The following is a 23,835-nucleotide window of genomic DNA, read 5'->3' as shown; positions in this document are numbered from 1 at the left end:
AATACATAAATATCCCTGAATGCCAAGGTAGAGAGATATGGCAGCAACATTAATCTGTCTCAAATGAGATAATGTTACACAGTTAGTAATGTCAACAATAATTCCCATATGATCAAATCCATGTTTATGACAACTGCACTGTGACTGTGGATAAAGCTTCACAGTGGCACAGTGTAATTAAATCGTACCCCCTCTCTTTCAGGTCCAGATACTGTATGTATAGAAGGTCTTACTGTACCTTGGAGCTGCTGGACGGGTCAACCTGCCTGGAACAAACATTCTGACGAGACGCACTGCCAAGAAGCGCCCCCCTACCCCCCAAAAAGAGAGAGAGGGGGGCCAGCGAGGGGTGCCTCCTGCCAAACCACCCCCCTCTGCACTTACAAGCCAAGGCCCCCTGAAACCTGGGCAGCAGCTGCTGGTGCTACTTTCCTTCAGTTTGTCCTGTTGTCACCGTTTCTACCTTTTACATGTACAATAACTTATTGAAGCATAATGTACTGTGTATTTCTTCTACCAGGAGATGTGTAGGTTATCTGTAAATTAATATAAATATGAGGGTTTTTTAATATATATATAAATATATACACATCTATATTACAAAAAAGAAAAGATATTCAGAGTTTGTGCAAATAAACCCCCCCTTCCCATTTAAAGTCCATTAACTTGGTTAAAATATGCTGCTCTTTGAACATTTCTCCATCATTCCCTGAGACCATTTTGTACACAGTTATTTTCCATTGTGCCGATGAATGTGTGTTGCACCTTGGACAGACTGTCCATCTGGTCGCCACGTGACCCCTCCCCCCGAGCTGGTAAAGCCTGCCCTCTAGTGGCATGTACAGCCCCATGTATCTGAGTGACCATCCACCATTCACAGCCCATCACCTCACAATCATGATGGAGCCCATCTCATAGCAAAGCATTCTGGGAGGAGGACACAGAAACGCACTGTGACGTTTACTGATGATGTGACAAGCACTTTGATACAACCACAGAAACTCTGGACCACAGCCACAGACTAAAGGATAGACTCCACTCTGAAGCTACTCAGCTCAGAGATCAACACCAGGAACACTCTTCATCAGATGCTATCACTCACCTATAGTACCTTGACAAGAAGTCAGGCCATACATGAAGAAACGCTTGACAATTTACACCCTCATCCAAGCTGGCCTTTTTTTTTTTTTTGCCGTGGTGTCCGTCTCAGCATCGCTGAGAAATAACTGAAAGACAGACTGCTTAACTCAGTGTGCGTAGAGTGTATATGGATATATGGTCGAAGTGAGGTGAATTTTAATGACAAACCTGTTGCTTGCTGTGACATTGGTGTAACTGTTTGTTTTTGTCTGAGTTGCCAGGGAAACCTATTGTACAGCCCTCCTACCTGTCTTTGAGTTATTTCTGCTGGCGTACTCAATCAAGTTTGACTTTTTTGTTGACTTTTTACATCCTCGATTTGCACAAACAAATAATCATTTTATTTTGTGTCCATTTTTTATTTATTACTAATTGTATTTTGGTCAAAACTAAGTGGTGATCAAACAAATTTTCATTGCCAATAAAAAAATACTGTCAGTGAAGTAGCTGTTGAAATGACTATTTTTTCACTCATTGCTTCACTTCAGCGCTCTAGTATGAAGAGTTCATCCATTATATTAAACTATAAGCTATAAAATAAACATGACAATTCATAATTAACATATCAATATATCAATAAGGTAAATTGGATGATAGATGCAAGATGTGGAACACCCGAATATCCACTCCAGAGCTCAGTTCTGGCATCATTAGTGCTTTCAGCTATATTCCGTTGACTGCTAAATGGTTATGTTATCGTAGTAATATGAAGGGATTTTGATTTGTAGAAGTCTGTAATTAGGCATAAAGTAAGCTTCATTAATAGTGTTAAAATGTTGGCAGCATGAGGATTGAACCCAAACTGAAGCTAAGTTGTGAGGTGGGAGACCCTTCCAGCGATTACAGGGGCCTGTTCAGGAGGACATAACGTAACAGAATGTTCAGATAGAAATGTATTGTGTAGAACAAAAAAGATTGTCTATCAGATGGATCGTGTCAGCTCTAGTCAGTCTATTTCTAATTGCAATGTTCAGTGTTTAATGTTCCTGAATACACCCAGGGCTCAGACGTTTTCCTGGACCCAAATTACTTACAGGTCAAATGCAGCCGTTTTTATCTCAATATCAAACAATTTCTGGTTAACAATTAATTACCTTACTGTGATTGCTTTCAATCAAAAATAAACAAAAATACCTTAGTAAAAATCAATTTATCAAGCAAGAATTTTGCTAAGACTGTCTGGGAGTGGTCTGAGTGGGAATGGGGGAAAAACTCAAATTAGTTGTTATTGGCAGAGGATTGGAACCCTCTTATTGGTCTATTAACTAATTTATCACCAGGCAGGCCAAAACTCCATCCCACCAAAACAGGATGACATTTCAGGCTGTCTTTTCAAACAGCTATTACACAATTTCATAGTATTATTCCAAACTCATAGTGTGTAAATATATATAAAACACAGGAAAATTACGTTTTTGACTGTGTGACAAAGTGAAAATATAGAGTTTCAATCAACCTTCTTCTTCTTCTTCAATGAGGTTTAACGGCGGTTGGCATCCAATTTGTTGCATTACCGCCACCTACTAGACTGGAGTTCAACTCCCTTACCTTTCCTTGAAAAATAAAATAAACCAAAGCAAAGAAATATCCTACCATCTAACACTACACTCACACCTTCAACACTACTACTAATAATTAACCCCACCCTTCTCTACTGTTTAAATACACTCACTCCTACCTCATGCCCTCAACCTGAATTGATGGGACATCACCACTTAACACACCCTGTAACTCTTCTGCTGTCAAGTCTCGCACACCCAAATATCTCTCTGCAGCTGCCACCACCACCTCAATTTTCTTCGATTTGCGTTCCATCCCTGCAGTACAATTAATAACCATTGATATAAACGCTGCTAAAAATCCAATCTTGCTGAACCATATATCACTTTTTGGTTTATTACTGGTACATCTCTACTACTCACACCATTTCTCTCAGGATCCCTCCCCCTTGACCCATCTTCCTGTACTTTCTTCACTGCCTCCGCATATGACAACTTCTTCTCTACTCTTACCCTGGATACCTCAACCTGCTTCTCTCGCACTGGACATGTCTGATCCTCAGCCCCATGGCCACCCCTACAATTAGCACATACCACCACTTTCCCCACTGCTTTACACTCCTTTGTCTCATGCCCTTCTGCACACCTCTCACACCTTGGAATCTCCCTCCTACATACTGCTGCCACATGCCCATAAGTTTGACACCTGTAACATCTTAAGGTATTCGGCACATAAGCTCGCACTGGATAACTTATATATCCTAACCTCACTTTCTCAGGCAAAGACTCAACTTCAAAACTCAACAGACAATGACTCTTCTGTTTCCCCACTCTCGCCACCCTGTTTACGTCGCACCAAACGACGAGCATCACACACACCGGGAATCATCTCCTTCAGTTGGTCAACTTCTACATTCACTGCTACTCCAGTAATCACTCCTCTCAATGGCGCCCTTTTCTTAAGAGCGAAACAATTCACAATTCTTTCCCCCATTTGTTTAACTCTGAGCGCCTTCTCCCTCTGCCCAACAGAAACACAAACAATTATCACTAGACCACTTCTGGTTACCCTCACCGATTCCACCTTACCCAACGCTCTCTTCACCCATCTTGAAACCACAATTGGATCAGCCAAAAGGCAAGGATACATTTTTTTCCACAAACTTCACTCCTACTGTCACAGACTCATCTTTATCCTGACCCGCTGTGCAATCCTCGGGCTCCGAGTACTTCACCACACCTTCCACCTCCGACACATCACCCTCATTCACTTCTATTTCTACTCCTGTCTTCAGCTCACTTTGCTTACATTTCCTACCACTGTTATTTAACAAACTTTCTCCCTTTTTCACGCCATTTTAAACTGATTCAAACTCACAATCTTCCTCCATCTCTCTCTTAGACCTCCTCTGCCTCTCTTTTTCCCTCCATTCCTCCTCATTCATCCAAGTATACGTCTCCTTATGATAATACTGCATTTCTCCAAACCTATATCTGTTTCTTGCCTTCTCTAAGGACTCCATTTTCCCCCTCCTTTCCCTTCCGGCGTCTATTCTATCCTCGGCCTTGACCTCTTCATTGCTCTCCTCTTCTGATCCGCTGTCCTCCTCTCCTGAATCACCATCATCTTTCGATCCCTCATCTAAGCTGTTATCCTCACTATCATCGGGACTTACTCCCTTTCCAACTGCTCGTCTTTTCGCTGAAGACGCCATGCTCCCAAAAAATCCTCAATTTCCAACTCCGTGCACCTTTCAATCAACCTCGCTCACGCTGCACGCAATGTAGATATCGAAGAACACCGCTGTTCTCCGGCAGAGTAGTGGGTGAAACCATTCACTTCAGAAAAAGGTGTGATACTAATAAAGTTTCCTTTCATTATGTGTTGTCGAATGTATAAAAATATTTGCTGTCATTGTAGTAAGGTTGGCAATACGAGAGGTCTTCAGACTTACCATTTTTGTATTATTTTCCTTGAAATGACAACTAGTGGGTTTTGAGTGCTTCTCCCCTATTTGGAAAGTTGGTCTGCCTGCTCTGCTCTTCAGTCAGATATATTCTGAGAGCAGGTTCGTGTCTCCTTCTGTACATAAAAACTGTATAACACAATAGTGTCTTTGGAAAACTGGTTCATATATCTCAAAGTCAGTAGCGAATGTAACTATTTATATATTTATGTTGCCGTTAATGTATTTAAAGCCTATTTCGGCAAGTTAATCAAGTGTTTGCTAGCTAGCCATGTTAATAACGAACTAACTAGCACCATCAGTCAGTGCACTGTAATTTATTGTTTTTATTTATTTAACCTTTATTTAACTAGGCAAGTCACGCAAGCTATTGCTAGCAGGTGATTTATTGGTAATTCAAGACTTCTTTATTGAAATATTAAGTGAATGTTTATTTTCTTACTACCTTAAACGGTTTATATAAAAAGGGTTGTACTTGTGCTCTGTATTTATGGATTGATGTCACTTCACATTGAGGGCATGTATCATTACTGTTGCTCCTATCTAAAATGTATATTGTGTCCTACCTAACCAGTGAACGTGTGGCTGTGACCATCCTGTCAATGACTGTCATCACTGTTTGATATCTTTTACTGCAGGTATACCTTTCTGTATTTTTGTTATTTTCTGAACACAACACATTTATGTTATACGGTCACATTGTGCATTGAGTCAGATATATTCTGAGAGCCGTGAACGTGTGGCTGTGACCGCCCTGTCAATGCCTGTCATCCCTGTTTGATATCTTTTACTGCAGATAAAAACCAAGTCAACCTGAAGTGTGGGTGTCTTGTGTGCCTTTCTTCTGGGTGGCTATATGAAGTTGGTTACAACTACACTGGGCCTTCAATAGACCAATAACAAGGAGGGTTTCAAACCTCTCTGCCAATAACAGCTAGTTTTCAGGTTACATAAACATATCCCTCCTATTAGGCTCGTCCAGTTAGGCCCCTCACTCAGACCACTCCCAGACAGTCACTTTGCTAAGAAGCTATTTTGTTTATTTTTGATCAATTTAATTGAGAAGCATCACAGTAAGGAAGTTAATTTGTACCCAGAAATGTTTTGATACTGATATAAAACAGGCTGCATTGGACCTTTAAAATCACTTTAAACTGAGATTCTGTGAGACCCACCCTTAAACTTTTTTGCCAATGGGGATGTCGCTTCTATAAATAATTAACACAATGGATGATGGCTATTTGAACAATATTGGCACAGAGTTTCTAAACCCAGTGGCGCAACATCGCGAGTCTTCTGGGAACGCTTACGAAGCAAACTAGGCAGACCAGACCAGAGTTTGGGGTTTGAGAAGTCAATGGGAGAAGTGAAAAATACATCCTTAGTTTTTAACTTTCTCAAAATCTAAAGGGAAAACCTAGATTCGAGACAATGTCTTAAGTAGCTGAAACTGTCATTACTCCAACCTCATGAAAGTGACAAACTGACACGTTTTAATTTTCGGCAAAAACAACTTTATATCCACCTGTACCCGAATCACAGTACCCGAGATCCGATCCGGGACCTGAGAGGAATTCTAAATAATGTCACGGGTCTGATCTGATATGATTGTCATGGGACTCGGGTATGTGTAATTTGAACTGACTTGTCCGGAAGGGCCCGTACAGATCCGAACACGACTGCTGCAGTAGGGAGAGAAAGAAATTGTATAATTTCTGCTGCTGCTCTTGCTTTTCACGAGTGGAGCGTGGCGCGTGTAGCTTGTTGGCCAATCATAAGTCATATAAGCGGCAATAGGCTACAGTCATAGAGCCTCATTCCGTGTGTGGTAAAAGTTAGGAGATATGTAAATCAATGGAAGATGGAATTAAAATGATGGAATTAAAAGTTAAAGGAGAAGGATAGGCTACAACAACCAAGAGCCAACAGGTAGGGAGGCTGCTACTTATTAATATTCTGAATGGAGTTGTTGTTATTTGTAACTATAGGATGAGAAAGCACATGCACTGCAGCCTCAGTTAGCCTAGCTTGCTAACATTTGCTAGCTTAACTATCTTCTCCCGGTTTGATGCAGTCCAAGACAGGTAGCTACTACATAATCATATTTGATGATAAATAACCTAGCTATGGTAGCTATTAGTCTACTATAGCGCAAGTCGGCTTGGTTGGTTGGTTGCTGTCTCTAGGCTCTCCCTCCCTCCTCCCCGTGTCACTTGCTCACAGTATGGCCCCTCCCTCGCATGCTAGAGCAGCACCTCTCTCTCCCTCCTCTCGCACTTTATCAGCTCTGGTTAATAAAGTAGCTTTAAAAAAATGACTTCTGCCGCTTCCCTCACTCGGATCGGACCGGGTCTGGATCCGACCAGGTCTATACGGAACGGGTCTAGTTGTCCTTGGGTCTATTTGGAACGGGTCTCTATATTTAAAATAAATATTTATGCATATCAGGTCCAGGTGGGAAAGCCCCAGGTTCATTTCGTGAAGATCTCTAATGCCTGTGATTTGATGGCCTGCACATGCGCAGTTCGGCGTGACACGACCATTAGACCCGATGACATCGCCTACAAAGTATGATCTGGGATTTCTATTGGAGATGCAGTTTCTGCCTATCTTTGATATTGGTACCCATGACTGGTAACACCATGATGATATGACAAACTTAGGCTTCAAACCGCATAGCAGTTGTTTTGGTGGAGTCTGAGGTGAAACTGAGTTAGAGCTGTCAAATGCACAAGCGGCTCCTGGCATTATACCTAAAGCGGACATTGCCATTGGCTGCACAAAGTCTCATTAAGAGAAATACCATGCATCCCTGTTTACAAGTTTGAACACTGGAATGTGAGTTGTAATCTACACCTTGATTAGGCAGATAGACTTCCTCATTATTTAGTTGAATGATTTTACATTTGAGCGTCATTATTTCTATATAGCCTACACTTTCTCCTTCTGAACTTCTAACACGAGTGGGATGGGTGTGGCTTTGTGACAATGATCAGGAGCAGCTTCTCACCAATTTGACAGCTCCAACGCAGTTACACCTCCGACACCGCCAAAACAGTTATGTGGGTGTCAGCTATCGCCGGTTAACGCTTGATCTGATTGACTCTAGGCCTTACTCAGAGAATTGACAGTATAGCTATACCAAGTTTTTTCACATTTTATTTCACAGTGTTAAATATACTACACATTTTCACAAAATTGTTAACCAACCACAGTACATACTATCAAGTTATTTCATGTAATTTATTGTCCTGGCTATTCAATGTCACCCCCACACAGAGGTAGTGACACCCATCTCTCAGAATGACTGTTCCCTTTGGGTAATGTTAGACGGCGGAACTGTTAAATCTACAATTGGGAGTGTCTACAGTGGAATGCATCACTGGGGCCAAGCTTCCTGCCATCCAGGACCTCTATACCAGGCGGTGTCAGAGGAAGGCCCTCAAAATTGTCAAAGACTCCAGCCACCCTAGTCATAGACTGTTCTCTCTGCTACCGCACGGCAAGCGGTACCGGAGTGCCAAGTCTAGGTCCAAAAGACTTCTCAACAGCTTCTACCCCCAAGCCATAAGACTCCTGAACAGCTAATCATGGCTACCCGGACAATTTGCACTGCCCCACCACCCCATCCTGTTTACGCTGCTGCTACTCTGTTAATTATTTTAACTCTACCCACGTATAGTCACTTTAACTCTACCCACATGTACATATTACCTCAACTACCTCAACTAGCCGGTGCCCCCGCACATTGACTCTGCAACGGTACCCCCCTGTATATATAGCCTCCCTACTGTTACTTTATTTTACTTCTGCTCTTTTTTTTCTCAACACTTTTTTTGTTGTTGTTTTATTTTTACTTTTTTTGTTAAAAATAAATCCACTGTTGGTTAAGGGCTGTAAGTAAGCATTTCACTGTAATGTCTGCACCTGTTGTATTCGGCGCATGTGACCAATACAATTTGATTTGATTTGATTTGAATAGTGAAGATATACTGTAACCTGTTTGCAGATCTGCTTGTGCTATAGTCAACTCCTTCTATTGTGCCATGTTCGTTGTCACGCCAATGAAAGTCAGAGGAGTTGGCTAAAGTACATACAGCTCTAGCGACCAGCGATCTGACTGTTTTCTGTCCAGTCAGAAGTACAGTTCTAGTCCACCCTTCATGGTAGACTCTGCACTGTCTGCAGTCCAGGTGGAGGGTTAGAGCAGGAGGTTAGAGAGTTACTGTCCAGCGGGTCTCAGCTCCTGTTTCACCATCTTCTCAATGTCCTTATACACATCTGGGTCCTCAATGGTAGGAGATATCTGTGGAGACAGACACAGCCTTCCATACTACTAGTAGTAGCCATTTTTTTCCATTTCTATTTTTGATCTGTTTAAATCTTATTACATCATGAGTGAATTTCATCTTTGATATAATCCTCAAACTTTTATTCAAATTGTCGGTATGAATTAAATTGATCCAACATCGGCTCGCCAGATAATTGGCAGCTGTACAGGAATAATAATCCAGTGCTATTCTTGGTGAATAATTGCGCCTTTGTCTTCCAGTACCAACCAACTTCTTTATTCATTCATATGCAGCCATTTCTCAAAGTGTGCCTTGGCTTCAATCCAAGTACAGTATTGACAAGCATTGACATGGTGGGTGAATGTGTGGTGAGTTACCGTGTATGACTTCCCGTTGACCAGGTTAGCCAGGGAGGAGCGGGGGATCTTCCCAGAGCGGGTCTTGGGGAGACCTCTGACAATCAGCACCTTCCTGAAAGCAGCCACTGGTCCAATGGTCTCTCTGACCAGGCTCACCATCTCCTTCACCACGTCTTCCTGGCTCTTCTGTAGGTCTGAGACAGACCCACATTCACAGATGTTTGACTTTTTATAACCCCACAGTCACAGGAATGTTGGATCCCCAAACTGCTCAATTAAATTGACCTTTATCCTTTATCTCTCTGGGTCACTGTGTCTCTTACCGTTTCTGAGGACACACAGAGCCAGAGGGACGTGACCCTTCAGGGAGTCCTCCAGACCCACCACAGCACAGTCCACCACCCCAGGGTGCAGCAGGACAGACTGGAACACACATAGCCTCTTTTAGAATCCGAGAGTGAAATACTTACACACCCGTCTCTAACATGTAGGCTCAGCATTCCCGAGCAGTCCCATTACAAGTCAGAATGTTGAACAAACTTCATTTCAACTTATTTTACCTGTTGTGGAGGCTGCTGAGGGGAAGACGGCTCACAATAATGGCTGGAACGGAGCGAATGGAATGGCATCAAACACATGCAAACCATGTTTGTTGTATTTGATACCATTCCACGAATTCCTCTCCAGCCATTACCACAAGCCCATCCTTCCCAATTAAGGTGCCACCAACCTCCTGTGACAGGGAAGTGTTATCAACCCAACCTTCAGTACACTGGTCTGTGTATCGGTTTGTACTTCCGGTTTGTATTATTCAATACTGGTGCAATTCGCACATGACAAACACTTGCACAATATGGCAGAGCTTAACCGAACCACAGACCAAACGGCAAACACTTTCAGCTGATTGTGAGGAAATGTGCTTCGGTCCACTACTTTCGGTTACATTTGGCTATTGTTTACATATTGTGCATCATATGCAATGCGTTAAGAGATTGAAAATACAAGCGACAGACCCTACCGGTGCTGCAAAAAGTCGGGAAAACAACACTTTCCTGTGGATCAGTGGCGGTCAGTGCTGTTTCAGATGAGGGAGGACGATTTCTTTTTCATGAGCATGGCCTTATTTCTATTACAGCATATTGCATGACTGTCATTCATATTCCATTCACCCAGTTAAATGTAACAGCAATAGGTTTAGGCTACTATATGATACTCAAATTTTCCCTATTCCCATCATTAGGTTGCTACAACCTAGCCTATGAATGAAAGTTTACAACGTAAGTGCACACAGGTCAAGAGACAAATTTAATGTGACAGACACTGACATGGACAGACAGTGACATTCAATACCACCTTGCACACTCTTGCCTGCATCCAGCTGATATTGAAATCATTAGTCCAACAGTTGCAAACGAGAGTTTCTATTGGACAAATTCAGGTATGTTTATCCCCGTTTTGTTCCGTTTTTCAACAGAATCGGCGGAATGAATACACCCCCGATCACGCGTAAACACAGTTCACAGTTTCATATCAGCCACGTTGTATTCCTTCTCGCATCTACGTTATGCGGTCTCCTCCTTTCACCTTTGCTTGTTGACTTCAATGCACAACACATCAGCTGTATGTGACCAGGCAAAAAAAAAGAAAAGAAGACAAACCGCTACACACAGCCTACATCGTTGTCACCATATTAGCTAAAGTAACATCATAGTCAGCATAGCTAATAGAACTAACGCGTTAGTAAACTCGCTACAATCATGCAGTAAAGTTACAGTGTACAGTCAGTAAGCAGTTACACCGGCGGGCCCCGGTGGCAATAAATTAGTAAAACCAAAAGCTTACCTTGACTTGGAAGAGTTCCAGTGTTGTGTTGCATAGTCATAGCCAGCTAGCTAACATAGCATCACTCTGTTTGAGCAGGGTGTTTCAGTAGGCTAAACTAGCTAGCTGCATTTGCTAGCTAATTAAGTGAGAAAAAAAAGACAATCTCTCTCTCTCTCTCTATTTCTCTCTTGATTCTCCTTCATTTAGGAAGAAATTAATTTGTTCAAAACTGTTCAACTATTTTATTTCTCTCCGAGTCAACTACTCACCACATTGTATGCACTGCAGTGCTAGCTAGCTGTAGTTTATGCTTTCAGTACTAGATTAATTCTCTGATCCTTTGATTGGGTGGACAACATGTCAGTTCATGCTGCAAGAGCTCTGATAGGTTGGAGGACGTCCTCCGGAAGTTGTCATAATTACTGTGTAAGTCTATGGAAGGGGGTGAGAACCATGAGCCTCCTAGGTTTTGTATTGAAGTCAATGTACTCAGAGGAGGATGAAAGCTAGCTGTCTTCCGGCTATACCATGTTGCTACCCTACAGAGTGCTGTTGAGGCTACTGTAGACCTTCTTTGCAAAATAGTGTGTTTTAATCAATTATTTGGTGACGTGATTATATTTAGTAAAGTTTTATCTAAAAAGGATAACTTTTTTTATTTTTATGAAATTCACTGAGGAGGATGGTCCTCCCCTTCCTCCTCTGAGGAGCCTCCACTGCTGTGGATACCCTATCTCCACCTCCTACCTCCAAAAGGACCAACAGCATGTACAACCGGTAAAGTAACTGTAAATAACATTTTATTCAACATTCTGGCTTGTAGAGACTATTGAGTATTTTTTAGGGCGACTTCGATCAGACTGAAAATCCATGGCGTAACCATGGCACAGTCTGATGTTTAGGCAAGAACATTCAGAGATGTTACAATACATTTCTGGTCAGGTTACATAAAGAAACCTTTTTCCAAATGACATTTCTACTCCAGTCATTAGCTATGTGTCTCCAACGTGTGGCTGACACAGACACCACAAGGGAATAACCTGTTAAGAGGTGGATTCATATCCATGCAATCTGAGTCTATTAGTCTCTCCGCTCATACCTCTTCCAGTGCCCCTGCCGACAGCCTGTGGCCCGCCACATTGATGACATCATCAGAGCGAGACATGATGTACAGGAAACCCTCCTCATCCACGTAGCCTGCGTCCATGGTGTCATAGAAACCCTAAGGTAAAACAGCAGGTAATGACTGACATTCAGATAAAATCACCACTCTAGCGTAGATCACTTTTGAGTGTTTTTGTTCTGTTATCTACACTGAGTGTACAAAACATTAGGAACACCTTCCTAATATTGAGTTGCCCTCAGAACAGCCTACTTTCATCGGGGCATGGACTCTACAAGGTGTCGAAAGCGTTCTAAAGGGATGCTGGCTCATGTTGACTCCAATGCTTCCAACAGTTGTGTCAAGTTGGCTGAATGTCCTTTGGGTGGTGGACCATTCTTGATACACACGGGAAACTGTTGAGTGTGAAAAACCCAGCAGCGTTGCAGTTCATAACACACTCAATCCGGTGTGCCTGGCACCTACTACCATACTCATTCAAAGGCACTTAAATATTTTGTCTTGCCCATTCACCCTCTGAATGGCATTCACAATCCATGTCTCAATTGTCTCAAAGCTTAAAAATCCTTCTTTAACCTGTCTCCTCCCCTTCATCTACATTGATTGAAGTGGATTTTAACAAGTGACATCAATCAGGGATCATAGCTTTCACCTGGATTCACCTGGTCAGTCTATGTCATGGAAAGAGCAGGTGTTCCTAATGTTTTGTGCACTCAGTGTATAATCATTCATTACATTTGAACCACTAGATGGCATCACTGGCCAGCAAAAAATTAATCCACGTACCTGTCCCATGTATTTACATGGTAATAAAATAGTTTAAATCTACAATGAGATCACCTACAGGGAACTTGGTGAAGTAGAGCTCCTTGAAAAGCTCTTGGTTCTGCCACAGAGATACGGCTGCTCCTGGTGGTAGTGGCAGTCTGGAGGAGAGAGAGACAGAGAGGGTGTGTGTGTGAGAGAGAGACTAGTGTCTGACACACAACAGACAGCAGCAGTGAGAGGTGACATTGTGGGACAGCTGGATCTCCAGGCCAATCACGGTGAGGACTATTACAGTGGCACAGAGGGAAGAAAGAGCCATACTCTGTGACGCTACAAATAACATCCAACAACAACTAGAGCTAATAACAAATGCTACAAAACAACAGTTCCTTTATAACCTTAATGTCAGAGGAGGTCTAGGGTTGTCTTCTCTTACCCATGAACCCATTGTCACAATACCCCCCCCCCCAGCATCACGATGTCTAAGGCACTGTTTTTCTATGGAGAGATAAGATACTCTAGGATATCTAAACCCTTATAATACTTTGGGTTTAGCAAGTGTCTAAATTGGAAAGATAAGCCTGTCAGTCTATAAGGTTTATAAAAGAGTTGGGGGGCTGTGGTCGTGGATACTATTACACTACACCTTAGTGGGTTCAGACATGTTGCCCAGTGTCTGCTGGGCCTGACCTGACCCTCTGTGTGAACACACACACACACACATATAGGGTGACTGAGTATCTGAGCCTTTGTTTACCCAGGGTAACTCTCGATCACCCCAAAATGTTATTGAGAGGGTCATCCAAGTTCAAGCCCTGTCTGCATCACACCAGTTTACAAAGCAGCATGTTTGTGTACTGTAGTTGCATCAAGAACAAATAACCTTTGAACAAAGTTGGAATAGATAAAAAAAAGTCTGTACCGTTGGTGAGAGTGTACAAACTTTCCCGTCTGTCTTTGACTGCAGCCAGATCTAGGGCACCTCTGATATTGTTCTAGCCCAGAGAGGAAATTAATAAACCAAGACCTAATCATGTTCCATGGTTCAACCGCCTGCATTTATATCCTAATGAGGCTGTCACCCTTTTTTGAATGCACTTCCACACACACACACACACACACACACACACACACACACACACACACACACACACACACACACACACACACACACACACACACAAAACAGCCTTTGAAGCAACAAAACTAACCAAATTCAATTAGGGCACTAATGCTTTTTCTTAGCAAATGAGATCCTCGCCACCCAAAGGCAATAACAATGCCTAAGGTTCATTTACACAATGCACTATAAGAAAATAAAAGTCTGGGGTGGAGGACTTCTGATGCCTCCCACCATCTTGACTCTCGAAGAGAGATTCTCCATTATTAATTCACCTCAGAGCTAAAGGTGTTAGTTCTTAAACAGAGAAAAGGGTTGGTTTTAAGAGTTGCGGCTATTTGTTCTCTGATGAAAAGCTCCATAGCAGCTTGGGCTGAATCCATTGTAATCCACCTTGTTGGTGCAGAAACAGTGGCAGCAATAACAATGAGGTGGTGAATGGAAGATGGGAGTGATTTCCAGGTAACAGGCTCACAGATAAGAGCACAATGAGGAGGAATGACTGATGTGCCCTCGCCGTGACCCGGCTCACACAATCAGCTCCCAACACACACACACTTCTCTCTCTTTCTCTCTCAGGTCCTTCTGAGGGAGCTCCTACAGTGGAGACCTATCTGTATCAAGAGGAGGGTGCTTCATGTAGCCCTGGGTGATGTAGAAATGTTTTGTATGATCGATTCTAAGTAAATTATTTCCATAAAACAATTCCACCCTCCTATTTGAACACATATAAAACAGGAGTTATTTTTACTGTGCTCAAGTTTCTAAAAGTGAGAGTGTGAGTCTATCTCCATGTGTGTTTATCCCTGAGGCAGAGACAGAAAGGTTTGCTACTCCAGGTGACAGAGGCAGTATAACAGAATGACTTAGCTGCTCACAGAGGTGTGACCATGACCATGCGGCTGGCTTACCTCACCACAATATTTCCCAGGGTCCTTGGCGTCACCTCCTGCATGTCATCGTCGATCACTGTTACTGGAGAAGAGAGAGGTGCATAGAAATCTGATTTATAAGGCTTATATTTCACCAGTGGGCAAGGTGGGATGTCAAAATGTGGCTTGCTCAAGTTTTGATGGTGTGTGTTTTTTCTTTTCGCAAGTCAACATGCCTGGACTCCTCTCAAACGTGCCCATATTAAAACAATTACAGTGTGACATTAATACCTTTTTGTATTTGTCAACTACATGTAACAGATTACAGTTGCAGAGCCTGAAAAGCAGTGTCTCTCTGCATACTGGTCAGGTAAATTGACTGAGACATTTCAGAACATTTGGGATATTTCCAGAGGCGTCATGCCCATAGGGGGCACAGGGGCACGTGCCCCCTCTGTAATACTACTCACTGTAATACTACTAGCCACCACGAAATGTTATGAAGTTGGCTTTAACTAGCCCAGATACCAATTTCCAAACCTCATAACTAGCTACTAAGAAGCCATTTCAGGCTATCAATCAAGTTAGAGTAGCTAGCTTGTCTATCTACACTACATGACCAAATATGTAGACACCTGCTCATCGAACATCTCATTCCAAAATCATGGGCATTAATATGGAGTTGGTCCGCCCTTTGAAGCTATAACAGCCTCCACTCTTCTGGGAAGGCTTTCCACTAGATGTTGGAACATTGATGCGGGGACTTGCTTCCATTCAGCCACAAGAGCATTAGTGAGGTCGGGCACTGATGTTGGGCGATTAGGCCTGGCTCGCAGTTGGCATTCCAATTCATCCCAAAGGCGTTTGATGGGGTTGAGGTCAGGGCTCTGTGCTGGCCAGTCAAGTTCTTCCACACCGATCTCAACAAACCATTTCTGTATGGACCTCGCTTTGTGCACGGGGCATTTTCATGCTGAAACAGGAAAGGGCCTTCCCCAAATTGTTGCCATAAAGTTGGAAGCACAGAATTGTCTAGAATGTCATTGTATGCTGTAGCGTTAAGATTTCCCTTCACTGGAACTAAGGGGTGTAGCCCGAACCATGAAAAACAGCACCCCAGACCATTATTCCTCCTCCACCAAACTTTACAGTTGGCACTATGCATTCGGGCAGGTAGAGTTCTCCTGGCATCCGCCAAACCCAGATTCGTCCGTCGGACTGCCAGATAGTGAAGCGTGATTCATCACTTCAGTGAACGCGTTTCCACTGCTCCAGAGTCCAATGGCGGCGAGCTTTACACCACTCCAGCCGACACTTGGCATTGCGTATGGTGATCTTAGGCTTGTGTTCAGCTGCTTGGCTGCTTGGCCATGGAAACCCATTTCATGAAGCTCCCAACAAACTGACATTGCTTCCAGAGGCAGTTTGGAACTCAGTAGGGGTTGTTGCAACCGAGGACCGACGATTTTTATGCACTACTTTGCGGCTGAGCCATTTTTGCTCCTAGACGTTTACACTTCACAATAACAGAACTTACACTTGACCGATGCAGCTCTAGCAGGTCAGAAATTTGACCAACTGACTTGTTGGAAAGGTGGTATCCTATGATGGTGCCACGTTGAAAATCACTGAGCTCTTCAGTAAGGCCATTCTACTGCAAATGTTTGTCTATGGAGATTGCATGGCAGTGTGCTCGATTTTATACACCTGGCAGCAACGAGTGTGGCTGAAATAGCCAAATCCACTAATTTGAAGGGGTGTCCACATACTTTTTGTATATATCGTGTACCTTAGCGGGCATGACTGCTGGCAAGGTTGGTAGACTTTAGAAAAGCAAGCAATTACTAAATGTATTGAATAAGACTCATATTCCTTTACATCTTTTGCCCAGATTTTAGCAGAGAAGCATATTTAGTTTATTTAAAACAAGAACCACCAATCAAGAGGATACAGACAGCTCAATATGTTTTTCTGCTTAGATATGCAGAATAAATAACATTTTTTACATAAAATTAAACGTAAAGATTATGGCTCTAGCTTACATGAAAAAGCTGTTTCAGGTGTTTGAAAAATAAAAAATTCTCCAACTAGCGAATGGGGGGCCTAGACACCACCCCACAACCATCCTTGCGTTCTTTGTGCCCCCTCAGATTGTTGGGGTGCATGACGCCCCTGGATAGTTCTGCTCTAATGAAGGAGACAGGTTAGTTCTCACCATTATATCCTGGAACGGGTTTGCCAGCCTGACCAGCAGGGGGAGACAGGGAGTTTCCCAGACCAATACAGGAGGATGTGATGGCTGAGCCGCTCTCTGATGAAAGGAGAGAGAGAGAGCAAGAGAGAGAGGGGAGAGAGAGAGAGAGAGAGAGAGAGAGAGAGAGAGAGAGAGAGAGAGAGAGAGAGAGAGAGAGAGAGAGAGAGAGAGAGAGAGAGAGAGAGAGAGGACAAAGGGCATACAGGGTGAGATCATTAACACTTTACACTTTTACTGCCACAACTCATGCAACTTCCACACTACTCTTCTATCTCTGCAACACACGCACTTATAAACACTCATACACACGTACGTACACACACATAGAAACATACGCACGCATGCACACAGGGGCGCAACTTTCACTGGGGATGTCCCCCACACATTCTGAAATGTTTGCCCCCCCCCCCCCCCCCAGTTTTATCTTTGGAATGTGATACAAAACAAGGCAACGGTGTGCTTTAGGACCATGCGGATGCCTCCGAGCGGTCGGGTAGGTTTGGAGTGTTTATCTGACTGGATTAAAAAAATGAAACCCTAAAACCAAAGTTGCGCCCCTGCATGTACACATCACGATCTCAACTTTTTACCACACAACCATTAAACGTTTTACAGAATGCGTAAAAGGGAACAAATTATTCATACTTTTGAGTGGAACAAAAGTCAGTTTCATGCATCACTAGAAATAAAAATGGTTTGTGATTGGTGGGCATGTCATCAAAGCTGTGGTTGAGCCCCGTGTTCTTCCTGTGAGCAGAGTTAACCTACCTTACCAGAACTATGACAACTCCTATGGGCTCTCTGACTCACACAACTAACCTCCACTCTACACAGCTGCTCCACTTTACACTGAGATATCTCTCTGTCTATTTTGTTCCCAGTCACATGTGCCCACATATCAACACTACAGCCCTGTTTCCAACCTAAATACAGCAGAACCATTAAAGAGGTGACACATCACACAGGGGAGGCTCTGATGGAGGATAGGAGAAGAACCAATTGTGAACACCGAAAATAGTTTTCTTCCTCCATCCTCATCATTGTATCCTGTTGTCATGGAGATATCTGAACGTGAGAGCACTCTAACCTACTTCACTTTCTTAGCAAGCTTTTTGGACTAAGCTTCTATCCATATTATAAGGCATTATTTGCATGGAGGGGGGATTTTGACTGTGATGGAGATGTCACATAACATCCCAGATCAATGGAGGGAGAGAAATGAATCCTCCTCCTCTAGCCACCAGGGCAGTGGCCTCTGAACTGGAGATGTTCTGCACCTCTCTGGGCTCATTAATCATCAGCAGGTTAATCACTCCCTGTAGACTTCAAAGCCCTTCTACCTCCGGCCAACACTGACGGCCAACACTAAGGGGCCAACACGGAGGTCTCCCCCAATGGGAGACGCAGAAGGGTGATGTATGTCTGCCCTGGTCCCACCTACATGGTCAAAAGTCAAGGCCTATCAGCCGGTGGCCTCAGCCACCTCAGTAACCAAGGACAACAAACCAGCCACTGTTCTGCTTCCTCCTCAGGTGTGATATACCACACCCTGAGGGCAGGGAGATGACATGGTGTAGTAGGCCTACCGTATGTTTACGACTCTGTTATATATATGTGGATAGAGATCATTAAACCTGTGCAGAGTAGCTGTGTGCGTCTGCTCAGCCCACATATGGATCAGTGCAGAAATGGCAAAGTATAGCAACACATGTAGACCGTGACAGGCCTCTCTAAATGGGAGCATGTGAGGATAACACAATAAACCCACTGAGCTGTGGCAGCAGCGTGTGTTTAAATCATGATGTTAGCATCAGTCGTCGAAATTGCGGCGCAGATTTCAGCCAGCAATTAAAGCTGGAACAGAGATGAGCAGAGACAACTAATATAATGGCCCAATATAATTGCACTCGCCAATTAAACAGGATCTCCTGAGTGGCGCAGTGGTCTAAGGCACTGCATCGCAGTGCTAACTGTGCCACTAGAGATCCTGGTTCGAATCCAGGCTCTGTCGCAGCCGGCCGCGACCGGGAGACTCATGGGCGGCGCACAATTGGCCCAGGGTAGGGGAGGGAATGGCCGGCAGGGATGTAGCTCAGTTGATAGAGCATGGCGATTGCAACGCTAGGGTTGTGGGTTCGATTCCCACGGGGGGCCAGTATGAAAAAAATAAAAAATAAATATATATATGTATTCACTAACTGTAAGTCGCTCTGGATAAGAGCGTCTGCTAAATGACTAAAATGTAAATGTAAATGTAAACACTTAGAAGGGAAACAGTGCACAGGGCTTAATTGGCTGCTTACATAACCAGGTACATTTGGGCTGTTAGTGGATACTAGAGCACAGGGAATAAAACACCTTGGAACATTTTCCATGGGAAAAGTATCGACCTACAGTGCTTTTTTTAATTGATTGTTAACCGATCTTTGATCTTTGTTCCAGTTTCAAATACTTACATTTTGTCCCGAGTTCTTCCGGATGTGTAAGGGGCAGCAGTAGCCTAGAGGTGAGAGAGGCGGACCAGCAGCTGGAATGTTTCTGGTTCAAGCCCTGTGCCGGGCAACACAAAAATGGGAATGGAACTGAATTGGAAGGCTGCTGGACTCTGTCTGATCCCATGTACCATCGCCTGTTGTTGTGCCATTGAGCAAGGCACTTAACCCCAATCGAGGGGCTGCACTGCTGCTAACCCTATGCCTCTCAACGTGTCTGTGTTAGAGGTCTTCATGGGTCCACCCAAACCTGAATACACCAGACCTGACCTGAGCGGTCTGGGTCCATTTGGGTCTGATTGTTCTCGGATCCGGGTCCCCCTTTTTATTTTTTCGAGACAACTTTTTGGACCTGAGAAGACCTCTAGTCTGTTGGGAAAGACCGAAGCCAAATTTTCATTCGAACCAATGGACAATAATTTAACATGCTGCATACTGCAATAGCCTAGTACTTGAAATTCAGAGCTGTTTTTATTTCAGTGAGAGGCAGGAAGGCCTATTAATATGCCACTGCACTGCTTAGTTCTCCATTCATTTAGTGTTCTTAAACAGCAAGTCTATGCTAAGCAGAAAAACATTCCCCCTGGCACATTCAAAACATTAAAGCCGGACGTTATCTTTATTTTCCCAATGACAGGGAAGATTGTCTAGTGTCGACTGAGCAAGGCTCCGGATGGCTACCAGAGAGAGGGATACTGAGAGGAAATTAGTGTGAAAACAGGTTTAGACATGGACGAGGGATGAAAGATGTGGGGGTCTCGCTCTCTCCCTTTCTCTTTCTCTCAGTGGTCAGATATCAGTACACAAACAAATCAATCTTCTCCAGACAGACGGATCTGTTGGGTCTGTGGTGGTGAGAGGCTGTTTGAGAGTGATGAATGGAGGGACACTGTGAGAGGAGAGGAGAGGAGAGGAGAGGAGAGGAGAGGAGAGGAGAGGAGAGGAGAGGAGAGGAGAGGAGAGGAGAGGAGAGGAGAGGAGAGAGGAGGTAGCATTGTGCCCTTTCATACCAGGGTGCCGTCTAAAGCCAAGCTCCATCACTGGTCTGTCTGTACAGACACAGAGCTACACAAATCCTTTATCTTTGTTCTGGGATCTCTGACATATAAACACTAATGAATATTCTCCCAGAATCACCTTGGCTTGTTCTTCTCTTTAATCTCACATTGACTTTGACACAACCACATACCACGCATGCACACAGAAGCACCAACACACAGAAGCACAAACACACAGAAGCACAAACACAAAGAAGCACAAACACACAGAAGCACAAACACACAGAAGCACAAACACACAGAAGCACAAACACAAAGAAGCACAAACACACAGAAGCACAAACACAAAGAAGCACAAACACACAGAAGCACCAACACACAGAAGCACCAACACACAGAAGCACAAACACACAGAAGCACAAACACAAAGAAGCACAAACACACAGAAGCACCAATACACAGAAGGACCAACACACAGAATCTTGAGTGAGGCAATTATCTGCCCATTCCTGTCCTTCATCTGACCCTTCTTACATGTCAGGTGTCAGATCTCAGGGGGCAGGCTGTGTGTGTGTGTGTGTGTTTCTGTGAGTCTGTGCCTGCGTCTGTGTGTGTAGAGAGAGCGGGGGGGATTGGGTTGTCCCGATGATGTGCGGTGCTGGGGTAACTTTGGATTGTCCCGGTGATGTGCGGTTGCTGGGTAACTAAGTCAGAGGAAGACAGTGATCAGACAGCAGGCCCAAGGTCAGCAGACCCCTACTGGGGCAGAACTAAGAGAGAGAGAGAGGAGACGGCAAACATTCCTGCAGCACTGTCCTACATCTCATCTCTCTACTGACCTGTCTGAACCAACAGACCAGTATACAAAGTATTTCTGATATCTGCACCAATTAAATAGGCCGGTAAGCATAGTGTTCAATATAAAACAGCATGATGTGCAATCACTATATATGTGCTATGCAGTTATTTAATGTATTCCGTTCTATTTTGGATCATAATATATAATAAACGGTTAGTTTGAGGATATTGTCTGGTATGACGCACAATTACTTGTTTACTGCTTTAATTACGTTGGTAACCAGTTTATAATAGCAATAAGGCACCTCAGGGGTTTGTGGTATAAGAACTGCCCTTAGCTGTGGTATATTGGCCATATACCACACCCCCTCAGGCCTTATTGCTTAAATGTAGAGTAACTTTCTCAGGCCCTGGCTTGACAGATTTGTCCCAGACAGGATCAGAGGAAAGGCCCACGCCTTACCACTCTTACAGAACATTAGCATATCTGTTTTAGAGCTTCAATAAGAGCCCATAGTGTCCTGTCCAGACAGTCTGACAACCTCCCAGCCAGCAGTGAGCTGAGGTGCCAGACTGCGGCAGAGCTACAGCAGCACTGGTTAATAAGCCCTTCTGGTTGGCGCAGCTGTACCTGGGAGGTAGGGGGAGGGAGGGAGTGGAGGGAGGGAAAACCTCCATGGAGGTCACAAATAATGTCCTCTACAGCTGATGCTCAGTTCTGGATCATACAGGCATGTGACAGACGTGCACAAACTTCCGTATGCAGATGAACAGGTAGAGGAGTAGAAAGGGAAAGCTGCCATCACATCTGCTCTAATAGCATCTCAAATTTGCTAATTACAAAATGACCAGCGTAATAAAGAACACCAGCTTTACGGGCCTATTGATCAAATACATGTGTGAGTAAGATATGACTAAAATGTTACACCCTCAGTTAAACTAATAATGTATGGCTAATTAGTATACTAGAGCTTAGAGAATTAATCAAATGTGTTTATATCCCAGCAACAGAGTATAGACTGGTTCCCAAATCATACAGGGAAAGGGAGTGAAAGTCTTGCAGGATATTGTGAGGATGCGATAGCTGAAGTATGCAGCCTGCCCGAGCAAGGAGTAGGAAAATATAAGAACAGTGTGTGTGTGTGTGTGACCTGATGGTCAGGAGAGCAGAGGAAAACATGAGCTGAACCCAAGTGTGTGCTTACAAGATGTGTATAGTGGAAAAATACAGGCCGCCTAGGGCGGGGTGGGATTTTTCGTATGAAGTATGTGTATAAAAGGATTGTACCACCATTTTGTTTTAGAACGTTTTCATGAATAAACCCTGATGATTGTATGCTGGGCTGCTTGGTCTGATTATTAGAGATTTACAACCTCTGGGATACAGACTGAGTAATACGTTCATTTTTGAAACATTGGGATAGAAATTCTCATAACAGCTATGGAGTTTAAACAAGGCAGAGCTAACAGCCGACAGAAAACCACTCTGCTTGAGGAGCCAATGACACCAGCAGCCTCTAGTGAGAGGCTAACACAAACACACACACACACACACACACACACACACACACACACACACACACAGTGTCTCGGAGGAGAGCCAAGCTGTAATTACGCTAGCGGCTTCGCCCACCACGAGCCAGGAACCTCTTAATGAGCCAGTCTGTGGGACGGGAGCCATATGGTAGTGAGTGACATACTAGGTGTGACACGCCACGCAAATCCACAGGTGGGCACGGAAAACAAGGAAAGGTTGGCCAAAGGAAGGGCTTTGATCTGAAAATAGATTGTGTATGTAATGTGTATCTGGGTAGTAGGGCTAAACATAGGGCACATTAGGTATTTTTATCTAGCTGGAATCCTTTGAATTATGTGGTAATGGGATGTAGTCTTATAGCTTTAGATAAGGGGACCCTGTATATGTCCATTACTACCACTAACCTAGCCCCTGTTGTGAGGTGAAACGTGTTAACAAACTTCAAGTCCCATACCCTGCGGTTACTTCCACTGCGTCCACTGGAAATGCAGTGATGTCGCGTCGCCATCCATAATAAGCGCTAAGCTGAGTAGTTAAGAATTCCTCTTAACTTCCTGACTCTCTGGGGCATAATCGTGTTGGACTTTAGAGCCTCAAGTGCCAAGCACAAAGCTACTGGTTTTCATGTTGGTGAGAAGGCTGTTTAAAGGAGGCTGTGTGAACACTCACAGAGCCACTTCACATGCTGGCTTTGACCCAGAGACAGGACTGGCTCCTCTCTAGTGCAGAGTACAGGGCCAGGGGAATGAACGCTCTAACTCTACAGTCAGAATGAGATCAAGAAAGAAACAC

General features: G+C 43.8%; 2 protein-coding genes across 2 annotated transcripts in view; one reads left to right on the top strand and one right to left on the bottom strand.

The window, feature by feature from the left end:
* Positions 1-1,583, top strand: part of ppfia2 (PTPRF interacting protein alpha 2) — a 33,610-nt gene extending 32,027 nt beyond the window's left edge. Inside the window, exon 23 of the mRNA XM_084161247.1 lies at positions 203-1,583. The gene's annotated coding sequence lies outside the window, so the exon portion shown is untranslated. The remainder of the gene's footprint in view (positions 1-202) is intronic.
* A 6,164-nt stretch (positions 1,584-7,747) lies between these two features.
* The window catches only part of LOC311130088 (acyl-CoA synthetase short-chain family member 3, mitochondrial-like), a 39,010-nt gene continuing 22,922 nt past the window's right edge, over positions 7,748-23,835 (bottom strand). Inside the window, exons 10-16 of the mRNA XM_084162751.1 lie at positions 17,180-17,275; positions 15,004-15,067; positions 13,049-13,130; positions 12,181-12,303; positions 9,581-9,680; positions 9,276-9,451; positions 7,748-8,912 (exon numbers count right to left, since the gene is read on the bottom strand). Of these exons, the coding sequence (XP_084018877.1) occupies positions 8,829-8,912; positions 9,276-9,451; positions 9,581-9,680; positions 12,181-12,303; positions 13,049-13,130; positions 15,004-15,067; positions 17,180-17,275 (725 nt within the window). The 3' untranslated portion in view covers positions 7,748-8,828. The remainder of the gene's footprint in view (positions 8,913-9,275; positions 9,452-9,580; positions 9,681-12,180; positions 12,304-13,048; positions 13,131-15,003; positions 15,068-17,179; positions 17,276-23,835) is intronic.

Source organism: Coregonus lavaretus, assembly GCF_964263955.1.
Source record: "Coregonus lavaretus genome assembly, chromosome: 5".
NCBI lineage: Eukaryota > Metazoa > Chordata > Actinopteri > Salmoniformes > Salmonidae > Coregonus > Coregonus lavaretus.
Note: the sequence above shows the minus strand (reverse complement) of the source record. Positions and strands in the feature narration are given on the sequence as shown.